Source organism: Electrophorus electricus, chromosome 8 (assembly GCF_041902795.1).
Source record: "Electrophorus electricus isolate QZ-2024a chromosome 8, ASM4190279v1, whole genome shotgun sequence".
Classification (NCBI taxonomy): domain Eukaryota; kingdom Metazoa; phylum Chordata; class Actinopteri; order Gymnotiformes; family Gymnotidae; genus Electrophorus; species Electrophorus electricus.
In genome coordinates, this window is record NC_137504.1 from 8,685,310 (window position 1) to 8,700,034 (window position 14,725).

Sequence of the window (14,725 nt, forward strand, 5' to 3'; positions counted from 1 at the left end):
GTTTACGCCAAGTGCACACTGCTGACTGCAGGAGCATCCTCTCACCCTCACAAACAATCAGTCAAACTAAAGTTAGACAGGCAGGAGTCTGGCAGGTGAGTGGATGTCCAGTTCTGGCTGTAGCACCTTTTGATATGAGGATAAGAAAGGTAAGAAAGAGAGAGCAATTGGGAGAGAAAGAGAGTGAGAAAGTGAAATAAATATAAGAAATAAAAAGACAACAGTTAGACAAAATATGTAAGCCATGCAGATGATTTAATTATTTTATTATGGAGCTGAAAGCCTGTAGCCAAGCAGTTCTAAAGCTAAAATGCTACACAGGCAACATCACATGGTCTGAGTCTTTGGTTAGATGGAATTTCATCTCCATCAGTTCTCGAAATAGTGTGGTGTTACTCTTTGTCAAAACCAGATAATGTATATAAAAAGATGTGAGAAGGAGGAATTGCATTCCTGCCCTCTGATATGTAGGGGCAGCAGTCCACCTGCTGGTGATGATGTTTGCGCTGGCGCACAGGCCACATCTTGCCCCAAGGGAATAACCACACTGAGCTCTCTTTATCAAATTCTCTGAGACAGTACATAGCACTACCTCAGCTCAAACATTAACAGCATACCATTGAGAAAAGTAGTTCTGATGTGCACTGAATTAGAAGTTACAGTTAAAAATGACTGCCAGTTCTGTTTTGGTAAATTTTTTGTGCTTAAATGTTAAAATATGGTAAAAGCTTAGATGATGATAACTTTTTATTTTGTATTTATGGCATTTAGCATCTTGTACTTATATTTATATAAGAATTCACATATATCAGTTACTTTTGTGTTCAGAATTGTTTGCAAAACCAAAATTTACAAATACATTTAAAACGGGACAATAAATGTTGGCACATCATGTACAAGTACAGTAAAGTTAATCAGCTGACTTCAGAGTACCTTTAGTGTAGTGGTACCTTTAGTGGTGGACTGTTAAATGAATATTAATCTATTATTTTTGCCATAAAGCATGTGTAACTAATAAAGAAATCACACTGTGTACATTCTAACACTGGCCATTCAATCTGTTTAGAAGTTGTGACCCATCTCAAAAGTCTATATACCATTTATAGTAGATTAAATATATGCAATATATTTGATAATGGTCAGATTAGATTGCTCACCTAAAATGAAAATGAAAAATCTTGTAATTTCATTTTAGCTATCATCTAATGACAATTATTATTTTAATTTTTATTGTGGTCCATGATTGTCCACAATAAAACCCCACAATGGCTATTGGAATGACAGACAGTAAGTACTAAATAACATCTGTGTGAGGTGAGGGAATGTGAAATGTTGAGTTGTGTGACAAATCCACAAGCTTGTGTCTCATGCCAATTAATTCCTTCAGATGCATTAAACAATTTAAGGTTAGACTATTATATACATCTATCCAACAAAAATTAAGATAATCAAAATAATACAGAAGACCAATGTACTCAAATTTAAGAAATTTGCTTGTTACATTTGGGAAAATCAATGAGAAAATAACAGTAGTAAAGTTCCACCACTCATTGCAGGTATGTCCCCAGCTCCTGTGTGGTGGGCTAAACCCTCTATTCTCCTAAAGTTCAATCTCTCTGTGGTCTTGGCTCTCTCCTCCACACCTATGCTTCTCTTAATGATATTCAGGCCCTTTTTGCTCTCTCCCACCACAGACTCAATACTTCCAGTAACACCTGAATAGATGTACGTTTAAAATAGGAGGAGAGATGGAGAACCAACAATGTGTGTGTTTGTGTGCATGTGTGTGTGTGATACAATTAACTTAACTCAGCCCACTTTCAGCCCTCCCCACTCTAGCTTCATCTCTGTCTGATCTCTTTCTGATCCCCTATGGTTCAAATTCCTGGTCTCTTACCCAAATTCCAAATTCACATTTCATTTTCATAGGAAAAACAATACACCTGGGTTCTATATGTCAAATCCTATCAGAGCTTAATTTCACAAACTTTTCAGGATTTGAGTTACTGAAAGCACACATTTTTGGCATGATCGCATTCATTTCAGCAAACTATATACAGTATAAGCCCCCTTAAGTCTCTGTCACTCTACTGGATAGTTACTGCATGAGAGTGGACTCAAGGAATGTAGACACAAATTAGTGAGAAAGAAAGAGTAAACCAAAAAATAATGTCCTGTATATACTGCATCTTCAGCCACATGCCAGGAAAATCACATCATATTTTTTTTCATTATCACTGAGGTCTGGGCACCATTAAGCACAACAGCTAAGTGACTGGAGAAGTCAGTTCTTTTGAGACAGTCTTATGAGCTGGCCACAAGCTCATGCGACACCTCTCGCGAAAAGGTTGCAGTTCTTTTCTGTCGAAATATGGAGAAACTTTCCATGGCCGCTCGTGAAGGCTGCGGGGGTGACAGCTGTCACAGTTCAAGGATTTTTACAAGCCAGTAAAAGTCCAGCACTGACACCCCCCAACCTCCTCTCCAGAGCCGCTAGGCTAATTGTAGCCTCTTGCTGTGGAGCCAATCCCTGAGGCACGCAGTCACACCCTGTCACACAACATACACGCCTAGAGTCTTTTCTCACAGTGATAAAACATTGTTCTTTTCCTTTCTTTCTATTTTATTCTGTGTTATCTGTACACAGCGTAGTGCATGGTAGATAAATGACCCAAAAGAAAAAAAAACGGTCATCAGCCATTACTGTGTAAAAGTATATAATTTACTTAATTTGCATAATGAACTTATCAAACTTATTTAACATGGCACTTAATAGGTGTGTGGATGGTGTTAAAATGATTGGTGGAGAGGTGTAGTGAAGAAATCAGAGGTTATAAAATAGATTTTGGAATGCAAGAATGGTATTAGGGTGACCAGCTCTGTGAAGATGGGACAGGCTTGATTGACCAGAGCACCGTTTTAATGATGGTACATTTTCATAATGCAGCTTCTGATGATGTCCATATATCTTTCCTATATCACTTGAAATTTTTTGGGAAGACAGTAATGTTTTTAATGAATGTCCAAAACAAAAACAAAAACACACACACAAACCTGAATGTCTCGTGTTTGGGTAGTACTAGTGTAATGCATGAGGATTACAAAAGTCTTAGATCTCAAAGTGTCTACTTAACAGAGTTTAATGAACTGAAGGCAGGAGGGAGTCTAGGTGCACTGCTATTAACCTGGCTATACCATCCTTTCTTTTGGCTCATTAAGTCTTTCTCATAAAAACATGCTGAAGTAAACAGTAAAAGAGAACATGTTTGAGATGCTTAAATTGACCTAAAAAAAGGAAAGTACAATCTCCACAAGTGTATTGAACAAATCATGCACATACCTGGTATTTGTGAGTTTAGAGGTGACAATAATCAGTTATCTGGAAAGATTATATATAATTAGTTATGAAATGCTAGTAAAACTAAACCTTATGTAGTAAATGTAGTCTGATATTTTAATCTGTCACTCTCCCTGACTTGACTGCTCCCACACTTCCTTGTTCAGTATAGCCGTCATATTAATCACCAGCCATTTGCTTGCCCCCTGTTCCCTGTTTACCTGCCCTATTTAAATTCTGGCTTGTCTTTTCTAACTGTGAAGTCCCCTGAGCCATCTCTTGAGTCTGAGTCTTTCTCTCAGTGTTCCCAGTGACTGCTGTTTGCTGATTGCCTGACTGAGTTTACCTGGCCCTTGATTTTTTTTAAAAGAGTGTTTGCAACTGTATCCTGTTTCACTTGCCATTTGTAGCATAATAAAAGAATCAGTATGTAAAAAAGCCCAATAACACAGAAAATAATTAAAAATAAGTTCCAAAAAAGGATAATTTAAAAATGCAAAAATAAATATACAGATGGAGTCATACTTCATCTTTCTATTATTGTAACAATCCCAAATAAATATGGGTACACTGACAGCCAATGTGCAAAATGATGAATAAAGTTAGTGGCAACAATATATTCACTGAGGTATACATACACATGCACATACACATCTTCTTGTCTTTGTTTATTCATCTATTTCAAGTCTACCACACTAGGGGTGTGATCGATGCTATGACACCATAATATTCATATTTAGTGAAGGTGCGAATATGAGCAATACAGCACATTTTTTCTTCTATCTATTGAATTTATGGGAATATAGCATAATTGTTCCTATTATAATCCAGTTTGTTTTGTGAATACAGTGTGGCATATCATGTAGCCTAGTCTGGATTTAACAGATACATGAATGACAGGATGCAGTGGGAGTTTGGAACAGATAAGTGCTGGGATTCCACACAACATGCAGTGTTTCTGTGACTCCAAATTAATTTCATACAGATACCTAAAATCTAGACCTTTGTTGGATTAAATAGTGACAAGGAATAAAAATTATTTCCCCTAACAATTTGTGATTCACTGAAATGCGTTAGAAAATGCTTTTCCTTTCACCAGTGGCCAAATATGCAGTCTACTTCTGTCCTGATGAGGTGTTCTGACATGCTCAGTTATCTGTGTGGCTTATATGTTAAATACATATCTGGGAAAGCATTTAGTTTTGTTCAGTACTTTTTCAGGGGCTGCACTGTGGATGGCCGGCAATGCATTTTGCTCTTTTAGACACCTTAAAGTTAGCCTCCATCGCAGTGAAAACTTTGATTTTCCCCTAAGTTGGGCGCATGGTGAAAACATGAATACAGACATATAAATTCTGTCACGATTAGTCCCTCCCAGTTTCCGTGTTCTATGTTTTCCCTGTCTTGTATACCTCAGCTCCATGCCTTAGTTTCGTTTTCTCCGCCCCTCGTTTGATTGCTTACACCTGTCCCTCGTTTCTACCTTAAATTCTTGTATTTAAACCCTGTTGCGTTCCCTCTGGTCATTGGTTCTTTGAATCCGTGCGTTTATTAGCTTCATTGTGGTTGTTTACTTCATTGCGTTTATGGGTTTGGTGGATGTATTTAAGTTTGTACTCCGTGTCTTTGTGTTTATGCTAGCCTTTGTTATAGCCGGCTGTTTGCCTTCGTGTGTTTTGTTTGTTTGATCATGTATGCCCGTAATCTCCGTATTGGCTCAATGACTCTGGATTTGCCCCTAATAAATCTCGCTCTTCTCCACAAGGTTTTGATCTTGTGATCTTCTATCCATCCACACCTCAGAGCTGTAGAACACTGACAGAGCAAAAGGAAACAAATCATCTTTGAGGATAACCTTATATGTAAATTGATACATGTATCTTCTACAAGGACAAATTTGGAAGTACTACTACCATTGTTTTTGCCAGTTTGTACTATTGCAAGAGGATATTGATGACCATAGCAGTGCTTTTAATACTTTTCTTTGTTTCTTTGGCTCAGGTGATCACATCAGTATCTAAGGAGAATGGGGTGTACCTGTTTTGCAATTCAACAGGCATTGGAATGGAAGGATTACCATACATGTAGAGATGTGGATTTAAGAAATATCTTACTTTTTGAGTGGTGTCAATTTTTCCAGAGCTATATAAAATATACATTTTTGTAGTTAAACTGAACCTGGATTCTCATTCGAGTTTTCCGTTCCCACTTCAATGACGTTGTAGTTAATTTAGGATGTCAATAGATGGCGCATTTTAACGTGCTGAAAATCACTAATCCGTAATGATTGCTGTAAAGCCTGAAAATGGACTATCCAGGTTGTATTTTTGAATGAAATATATTTCAGATTTCCATCCATCCCCAAAATGCTGAATTTAAAAGTTTTGACAAAGCAGTTATTAAATATGTACACTGTGAATATTTATTGCACATTTGCAAGACTACTAACTAATCCAGCGCGTAAACTTTGTTCCGTGTTGTATTTTATATCACATCTCAGTTTCCAATCTTGAATATTAAGTTTACTGTACAACGTTTTGACTATATATTGTGACTTTCTAACCATGGCATATGACACTACAAAATACAGTTGCTATTTAATTAAAATTACTAAAAAAAAAGTTACCAGTGTGACAACTATTGCCATTTTGATTAAGTACTTTTAAAAGCTGCTTTTTCAAAATGTCCTTATTCAAATTAAACGAATTAAGATACGCCATCTACAGGCGCCTTAAAATACCTAGGATCCCGTGGCCCATCAGGTGAAATGCGATCGTGATTAATTTTCAAAAGATTGATTCAGCTGAAAACGATATGTTCGTGAAAATATTCGTTAATGGTTAAATCACTCCGCTCATCTAGGAATCCATTAAGAACATTCCAGAAACATATCCGGACGGTGTTCTGACATTTGTCTTTATTTCAGAGCAGGTTAGCGTCACAGCGTATTTTGTCGTAGGACCATCTTACAGTTTTATACTGCCACCTACTGCTGTGGCATGAAGTTCAACGGGACTTTGTGCCTGCGACAATTCAGTAATGATTTCGATTTATTATAGATTAGACGCGTATCCAAAACATTTACGAATAACAACTTATTACCATTAACTGAAATTAATAATTGCAAGAACTGAGATCAGTATTACTAAGATCAGCATTACTTGCAAGGGACTAAGTATCACTTGTGTTTCACTGAGAATATACTGTATATACTTGTATCACATATATAGCTTTTAGACAGACATTGAAATCATACATCTATACCAGTCCAGCTCCATGATGTACAAGTGCATGTCAGACTTTGGGGATTAGTTTTCTAAATTAGTGAAAAATGAAAGGGGAAAATAAAAAGAAATAAAATAATGTGAAACTGAAATAAAAGTGCTATTCAGATAAAAACAATATACATACAAAATGTAATGTCACTTAGACAAACATGGTGACAATTACCTTTTAACTTTGATTATACACAGAATAATAGGACTGGTCTGAACCTGCAGACTCAGTTCTGAACTTGCTAAGTGTTGAGTTATTCAGGATTAGTGTCATCCATCTTACAGACAGGTCTATGTGCTTCCAGAACTAACTCCAGCCTCTCTCTCTCTCTTTCAAGCCCAGCAATCTCCTCCTCTAGCTGAGACTTCACAAGCTCCAAATGTTCGGTCTCCTACAAGTGAAGCATGAGTTTGTCATATTTTAGCAGTAAATATACAATACAGTAGAGAAAAACCACTGTTTATGTAATAAGCTACCACAGAAAGAGGCCTACACATAATGGAACTGAATGAAACCTTAAAAAAAAAAAGGAAAATGCATGGAACATCAAGGTGAGAATGTAGACAACTAGCTGATTAATGTTAATGTTACAGTTTAATATCATTGGTAAGGCAGGGTAAAAGCCCCATTGAAATGCTTGACTCACATTTTGTAATGCATCCATAAGCATGCGGCGACGATCCCGACACCTAGCAGCTGCTATTCTGTTCCTTTCCCTGCGAGCTCTCCTCCTCTCACACTCCTCATTGTACCTCTGCACATGATTCAGACAGAAAAATAACAGCTCATCTCTACTGAGAACTTAATGCAAAAAAAAGAGGGGAAAAAAAGTCCAGTTCATAATACAATTTTCACAAACCTTTTCCCCCATTTACATAACCAAGATGGCTGGGAGAACCAAGTGATCACACTGCCATCTTGTGGATTATAATAGAGAAAGTACAGATTTTCCAAATATTACTCTTCTTACTCACCAACGTCCCAATTCCCAAGATGGTCCACCCCTGGGTATGTACTATCTGAATCCCGCGCAAATACTACTACAATGACTCACCCTGTAGGCCTCTATGTGACTCAGGTGCAAATCATATTACCCTTTTACCATAACTGGATGAGTCAAATGAAAAGCCTCCTCCCCACTTTCACCGTTTTCTGTGCTAAAATACCTACAGCAACATTTAAATCTGCAACTTACATGTTCATACATGTGGCCCTTGTCCACACTTTCAGAGCTGTCCACTGACACAGCATGGAGCAGGTCTGGACTGGAAGCGTGTGTTAGGCAGGGGCAGCTTGATAGTGTGATGGGCAATAATGAGGATAATGACTCCCAGGTGGACTCTACTTCTGAGACTAGAGAAGACTCAAGCATCCACCGATTATCTGTGCTAGAGGTGACAGTATCGAGGTTAGGGGTAGATGTGGTGGTATCCATGATTTTCTGCAAAAATATAGATATTAAAATAAATAAATAAACGAATTAAATAACTGATAAAAATTACAAATAAACGCGCAAGTGACGTAGAAGAAAGCTTCACTGAGTGATAGCTATTCTCATATAAATCAAGCTCATTTAGAATACCGTAAGATTTGCATACGCGGTGTTTTAAATATTTGCATCGTTTTGTTTGATGATTCTATTCATATCCTCATTTATACGTTCCTTTCTTTTCGCTTGTTAATATTAATAACGTTTGGTTAAACTGAGTTATCTTAAATCGGTTACAAACCTGAATCTGCACAGCGTTATTCAGGTCCAGTCGTGCTGACATCTCGGTATAAGGCCCATAACTGAATGTTACACCTCCTTCGCTTTGATACATATCCACGTTGGTCTCTCAAAGGTTTGCGCGGGGCATCATGATTAGTAAGACCAGTGCAAATTATTTAGGCTCACACTTGCTTGGAAATCGGAGTCTTCCATCTTCTCTCTGGTGTCAATTAATAGGCTAATATTTGAAATAATCGCGCCACAAGGAGAATTCAAATGACTCCCAAACTCCTGTGAAATAAAACTAGAAACACGTGATACAATTTCTTTTTGACTACCCTAGTTTGGTACAATCCCTCCCTTCTTTTGCCCTGCGTGACTCTGTCCCTGTCCAATAAGACTGTTAGTCATGAGTTATCTGAAGGGCAGCTAATCTTCCCAAAGTTGTCAATAACCAACTAAACCTAGAAGGTAATGTTGTTTCCAGCGCGCTTTAAAAAAAACCCAACTTTTTCCGCAGTTTTTGAATCTACTTTTAGAATTAATTTAGTTCACTTAAACAGAGCAAAAGATATTGCTTTCAGATGAAGGTGTGTGCTTTTTAAACTTTTCTATAGACTACTATTTCGAATACGATTATCAGCTTGGGTCCACAAAGCCTTTAAACTCATAGGCGTTTAAACCCAAACTAAAACAAGGCTATACCGCCCGTGGACAATACAAAACTAAAACACGTCTATATTTCCCTAATCGCTTGGCCCCGTAGCTTATAATTTTCATTTCTTCTTCAGAGTTTTAAACCCCCAACCCACACCGTTGCTATTCTTACTAAAATAAACCTCTTTCCAATGTCCACGGTCCTCTTCCCTGTGTCCCTTTAAGGTGTCATTTAAGCCTTTGCTTTGTTGTTTTGGAAGCCTTTGGAACTCACGTTTCAATAGCGGCAACATTAAAACATGAAATATAGCTTTAGGCTGTGTACGATTAAATTCTCAACTGTATAATATTTCTACCCCATTTTAGTCATACCAGCAAATAGTTTATGCCTTCATTATATTTGCACAAGTGTTAAAATCTTGATTTCAGTCATCAGTGTGTTATAAAGTATTGCTTTCTGTATTTTCTATCTTGTTTATTTGAATATTTTCTTTATTTTTGCTAATATTATAAAAGTTTTGTAGGTGGGGTTTTGTGAATCCACTTCCATAGCTAGTAACAAATGTCTGTTAGTGATTCTCATCGTTGCAACTGACTCAGTGATGTCTCACCACTGCTTTAAAGGCGTAGGACCTAGGACAGCTCACCAAATAGTCCACATGTTGTCCTACAGTCTGAAGGTGCTTGTTAAATATGTTTTTATATCTTAGCAAATTCCATTGGACAAGACTGCAGTAATGAGAGTGAAAGTGAATTTCATGTCATGATTCCAAACCAATTTATGACCTCATGTTTTGAATGGAAAACCCCTATCAACTGCATCTTTAACATCTTGAATAGTCAGTTTTTCCACACAGCTGGATTTTCAGTTGAACATTAAAATAATAAGTGAAAACCTTTGAAATCTAGGCAATCTGTTCATGAATCATCCAAATGAGACTGCCTACTCAGTGATGAACTCTGCTAGGATATACATAAGTAGTTATTCTATTAAGGTGTCACAGAAATGTTTGTGCTCTCACTATTCCCCTCAGCATAATTCAGCTATTCTTATCCAACAGCAATTTCCTATTACATGAATCACAAAAATTTTTTGCATGATACTTACTGTCTCTATTAGTCAAGACACGTAATATCTAAATAAATCGAATACGTATTATTGCTGTTTAAGACTTTATTAAAGAAGCACTAACACTTGGAGAGTAGATTAAAATTATGTGTAAGATTACAAATAAAAATACCCCAAAAAGTAGTTCAGCAAAAGACTGATATTTTTTGGATACTGTAGTCTTTGTTTACAGTTCTGGAAGGATCTGTCATTTATAGAGGTCTGTAGGCCCCAACAGTGACATCAAATAGTTTGTGGTTGTTTAGTGTCCCTTCTTTGTCCAAAAGAAAGTAGAACTTGTGATCTTTGACTTTGAGAGGAATGAAGGAGGGTGATTCATGTCTATGGGCATGACAAGCCACTTGATTCAAAGGCACTGTTAGACACCATGCTTTGTTAACTCCCAGGGGGGACTGGGTAGACACTGTCACCTTTCTGCCTCCCTTATGCAGAACCACACGACTGACAGAGCGACAGGTGAACAGCATACCCAGACCAACAATTCCTCCTGCTAGAGAGAGAGAGAGGAGAGAGAATGTGGGTGGTTAATGTCTTGAGAGTTTGGCTGATTTCTTCAATCAAATCCTCTCATCCTTCAGAATAAAAAAAACCTGTGTTTATATGATCAAAAGATCTAATTTCACTTGCCCAAAATAATGAGTAACCCTGATCATTGACAAACCCATGCATTAACTTTGCAGCTATAGAAAATAAACTCAGAATTGTAATGAGCAAACAGTTTCTAGCCTTTTCAGGAAATGAGATGCCCTTCAGGATTTTGGCACATATGCAAACAGTAAAGGTAGCCTAATAATGTTATTTTTCCAGCTAGTTACATAGACTGAGAGGGACAAAAAAGAAACTAGCTACAAGTTATCTGAGCTACAAGTTATCCAATACATTCTTAAAAGCTTACCGATGACAAGACATCCGAGAGTGAATCCAAATCTCCAAGCTTTAGATCCGAGGTTCATGTCAAAACTGAAAAGTCCTAATTCAGCTTTGATTTTTTGAGAGCCGTTATTATTTTTTTGAGTGTTTCGAAGGCCCGTGAATGCAAAGTAAGCCAAGTAAGTCCAAAATATAAACTGACCTCCGCAAAACAGAGCCAAGAATCTAAAGAAGCGAGTTCGGTCATGTTCAAACAATATAACATCGTTTAAGACAGCTGTTGACGTGAAAGAGTGGACATTCCGCAGTTGCTTACTGCTGAGTAAGTAAAGTTGCCCTTGAGGTTTAGCTGAATGCCATCTCATTTGATTCAAGAAAGTTGGATTATCGGTGTTATTTAGCACAAACCGCTGTATACACGGCATACATGTCAGTCGGTTGGATAAACCACTGACATTGGTGCGACAGGTACGCAATGTAAATAGCACATACTGAAAACCCATAGCTTCCTCTTTTGCTTTTTTGCGTTTCCTTTTCTTTTGCTTCTTTTGCTAACCTCACGAGGTCGTTCTCTGTGAATCGATTTTACACTCTATTACTAGGCTAGACGATAATCAGTTTCCTTATGAAACGCCTCACAGGACGCCACCATATTCTTCCTATCTTAAACTACGGAAACTGCTTTGGTCCAAAAAGCAGACATCCCACCTACCTAGACTATGTCGATGATTAGAAAGTGATGAGACCCTAGCAATTATATTTCCTATTTGTTTACCCCACGGCCGTCTCAAGCAGGCCTGTAGATTTAATTTTATTAGTAGTATTTAATCACAACACATAATCCAAAAAAACAAACAAAAAAAACCAAAACAAACGCGTAATGTAATTTGATACCCTGAAGACAACTAAAACGGTTTTGCCGCTATTCCGGCTTTATTGCTTTTTCTTTTTACTGACCTCCCTGACGTGATATATCTCGGGATGTAATAAGCTTTATTTAATTACGGTTTCTATGTCTGTATAAAGTACTTTGAATTACCACTGTGTATGAAAAGTGCTATACAAATAAACTTGCCTTGTCTTGCCTTGCCTTGAAAAATCAATATGTGATGAGTGAGATACCAAGTGCTTTTTGGATAAATTCAGGTCATAAACAGAAGGAAAATTATCAGTAAATATTAGCAATAGGCCCAATGCAGTGTATCTTGCGGTCAGCCATATGATTTTATGTGGACCATTTTAGCAGTTACGTCTTCATTTTTTTCTTGACATTTTCCAAAAGTTCATTTTCGGTAAAATAGTTAAAAGTTGGAGAACTGATTGCCCCACATCCTGAAGCAGAGAGAAAAACAGTTAAGTATATACTGCATAAATCATGACGAAAACAGATTAGACATTTGAATTTGAATTTACCTTATTTAATAGGACAAAGTCCACAGATATAAAAGAGTATATAAATCTGGTAAATTTGAGCTTTAGTCAGAAACAGAATTCCAAATAGTTTCTTGTCATGAGAATTGATTTTAAAATGACCTCCAATCTACTATAAAATGTTTAAGCGTATTTTTGTGGTACTGGTGCCGAGTTGGGTTATGGTAATCTATGGCAACTTTCTTAAAAAATGAATTATGAACATAACTACCTTTAGGCTTAAGCAATCCTTATCAATTGTGTTGCAGTAGTGTTAATAGTAGTAGTAATTATATATATATATATATATATTTATATATATATATATATATATATATATATATATATATATATATATATATATATATATATATATATATAACTAAAAGGAATAATAACAATAACAACATACATCATTAAAATATTTATATACCGCTAATATAGAATGGAATGGAAGAGTAAAAAACCTTTTCAGTTAAATTTTCCATATAATTACTTTTAAATGATATATTTGTTAAACTCACAAACACACAGGTGGGGGAGGTTGGAATGGCTGGAATGGCTCAGGATCCTGCCTATTGTCTCCTTAATAAATCTTATCAGATCTCAAAGAGGCTGATGACCCAGTCTTATTTGCATACAGTTGTGGATATCCATCTGGATATCGGTGTATACCTGTGAAATATATGTCAAACAGCATAAAGCCAGTATATTTTAAATAGTGTATTGACCATATACGATTCAAACTAAATGAAGCGGTATGAGACCTGATGAAACATTAAATATAAGAGGAACATATTCTGTGTTCTTATGCTGACTTTATTAGTGCTGTGACCATTGTTTTGTTTTGTTTTTTTATGTTGAATTATCTGCTTAATTTCTACACAGGCTAGACTGAAGTGATTTAGTAAATAAAGTAAAAAATCTTGTCAGAAATAATGTAGTGACTTGTGGGACCCCACCCCTCACCCCGCCGGATTGTCAATTCACTCCAAAACAATGCCTACTGTTTTGCTAATTGCTCTAAATAAACACACGCCCTAAAAACACACGTTACTTAAAAGCGAGGCACACCCTGAAGGACCAATATTTCTCATTTGTTTAAACCAGGGGAAAGAAAGGACTGCACTTATCTTAGATTCTTTAGTAAAGTATATGGATAGTTTTGCGTGTGACCAAATAAAACATTGCCAGTGCTGTTGGTGCATGCAGTTCAGCTGGATAGAGAACCGGTTTGACTTGTAGGTTTACTTCACTTTAATGGGTTGTTACCGTTAATTTTACGCGCATGCGCGGGTTTACCTGGCGTCGTTGTGAAAAGTGTAAAGGACTAGTTTATTTTAGTTAATCACATGAATCGGATAAAAGTCCCATTCTGAATCCATTTAGAACTAAATTAATCGATTATCAATCGACTTTAACCGGATGATAATACAAGAACAGACTGAATTGTGACAGTCAAGACAATCTTGAAAGGTGTGACCAGAAGTGATACACCTTAATGTCAACGAAAGTACTGGTCGATTGAAACAACCTTGCCGTCCGGACATATAGTCTCGATTGCGCAATAATAAACACAGAAATGCCGCGAGTATTCTTAGTTAAAAAGACAAGTTTTTTTCCCGGGAAAAGAAACTGGAGTTTGCTACCGGATTCCGCGAGAGGGGACATATATATACCAGGTGAGTATATATGGCTTGCACTTTTAATACAGTAAAAATATTTGTTTGCTGTGAAAAGTAAAATGAGTGATTTTGTTTATAAAGATTTGATTTGTCTTCTAACCTAAGGTATAATTCCAGGGCTACATCTAAAAACTACCTTAGCGCTGAATAAGTGAGATGTTGTGAGATGTAGTTAATACTTCTTTATGACAAAATGTTGATAACAAGTATACTGTGCCATTGCTCTGGAACTAATGGTCCATAACAATATTGAGATACCATGTATGGAGTTTATTTGCCTAACGTTTGTCAACTGTTAATAAACTTGATTTAATATGTAGTAAATATTGGCTGCTTTTTTTTAGTTTCTGTCTTTCCTCCCCTTTATGGACAAGAACACTTGGAAGCCAGCACTGCAGAGATCTCTGGCTCTCCAGCCCCCACCCCCACCCCGCAGGGCAGGAATGGACAGATGCACACTCACTCCCCTGGCCTGGCTGCCCAGAAGCCCACCTCTACTGCAGAGGATCAGCCAAAGCCCAGCTCCCAGTGCCCTTTGAGCACACTCAGGACTTCTTATGTCTGCTCCAAAATTAAGGTCAGTAAAATTAAGGAAAACCATAATTGTGTCCCCTTCGTGTAATTTTCTATGTGGATATAAGTATTAGAAC

The 14,725-nt window shown here is 37.0% G+C and overlaps 2 protein-coding genes across 2 annotated transcripts; both read right to left on the reverse strand.

Moving 5' to 3' along the window:
- Window positions 1–6,269: 6,269 nt before the first annotated feature.
- On the reverse strand, window positions 6,270–8,530 carry fosl1b (FOS like 1, AP-1 transcription factor subunit b). The gene is made up of 4 exons (XM_027006466.3): window positions 8,344–8,530; window positions 7,809–8,054; window positions 7,260–7,367; window positions 6,270–7,004 (listed from the first exon to the last, which is right to left on the reverse strand). The coding sequence occupies exons 1-4, from the start codon at window positions 8,434–8,436 to the stop codon at window positions 6,867–6,869; spliced, it is 585 nt and encodes a 194-aa protein (XP_026862267.3). The 5' UTR covers window positions 8,437–8,530; the 3' UTR covers window positions 6,270–6,866.
- Window positions 8,531–10,137: 1,607 nt separating this feature from the next.
- On the reverse strand, window positions 10,138–11,666 carry tmem223 (transmembrane protein 223). Its single transcript, XM_027005402.3, has 2 exons — window positions 11,006–11,666; window positions 10,138–10,600 (listed from the first exon to the last, which is right to left on the reverse strand). The coding sequence occupies exons 1-2, from the start codon at window positions 11,481–11,483 to the stop codon at window positions 10,302–10,304; spliced, it is 777 nt and encodes a 258-aa protein (XP_026861203.2). The 5' UTR covers window positions 11,484–11,666; the 3' UTR covers window positions 10,138–10,301.
- Between the last annotated feature and the right edge of the window lie 3,059 nt (window positions 11,667–14,725).

Coding starts and splice junctions, on each gene's coding strand:
- fosl1b (XM_027006466.3), bottom strand. CDS start 8,436: ATGTATCAAAGCGAAGGAGGTGTAACATTCAGTTATGGGCCTTATACC. Junction 7,368..7,808: donor AGGGCCACATGTATGAACAT/GTAAGTTGCAGA, acceptor AATCATGTGCAG/AGGTACAATGAGGAGTGTGA. Junction 7,005..7,259: donor TTATGGATGCATTACAAAAT/GTGAGTCAAGCA, acceptor CTTCACTTGTAG/GAGACCGAACATTTGGAGCT.
- tmem223 (XM_027005402.3), bottom strand. CDS start 11,483: ATGGGTTTTCAGTATGTGCTATTTACATTGCGTACCTGTCGCACCAAT. Junction 10,601..11,005: donor TCTCGGATGTCTTGTCATCG/GTAAGCTTTTAA, acceptor CTCTCTCTCTAG/CAGGAGGAATTGTTGGTCTG.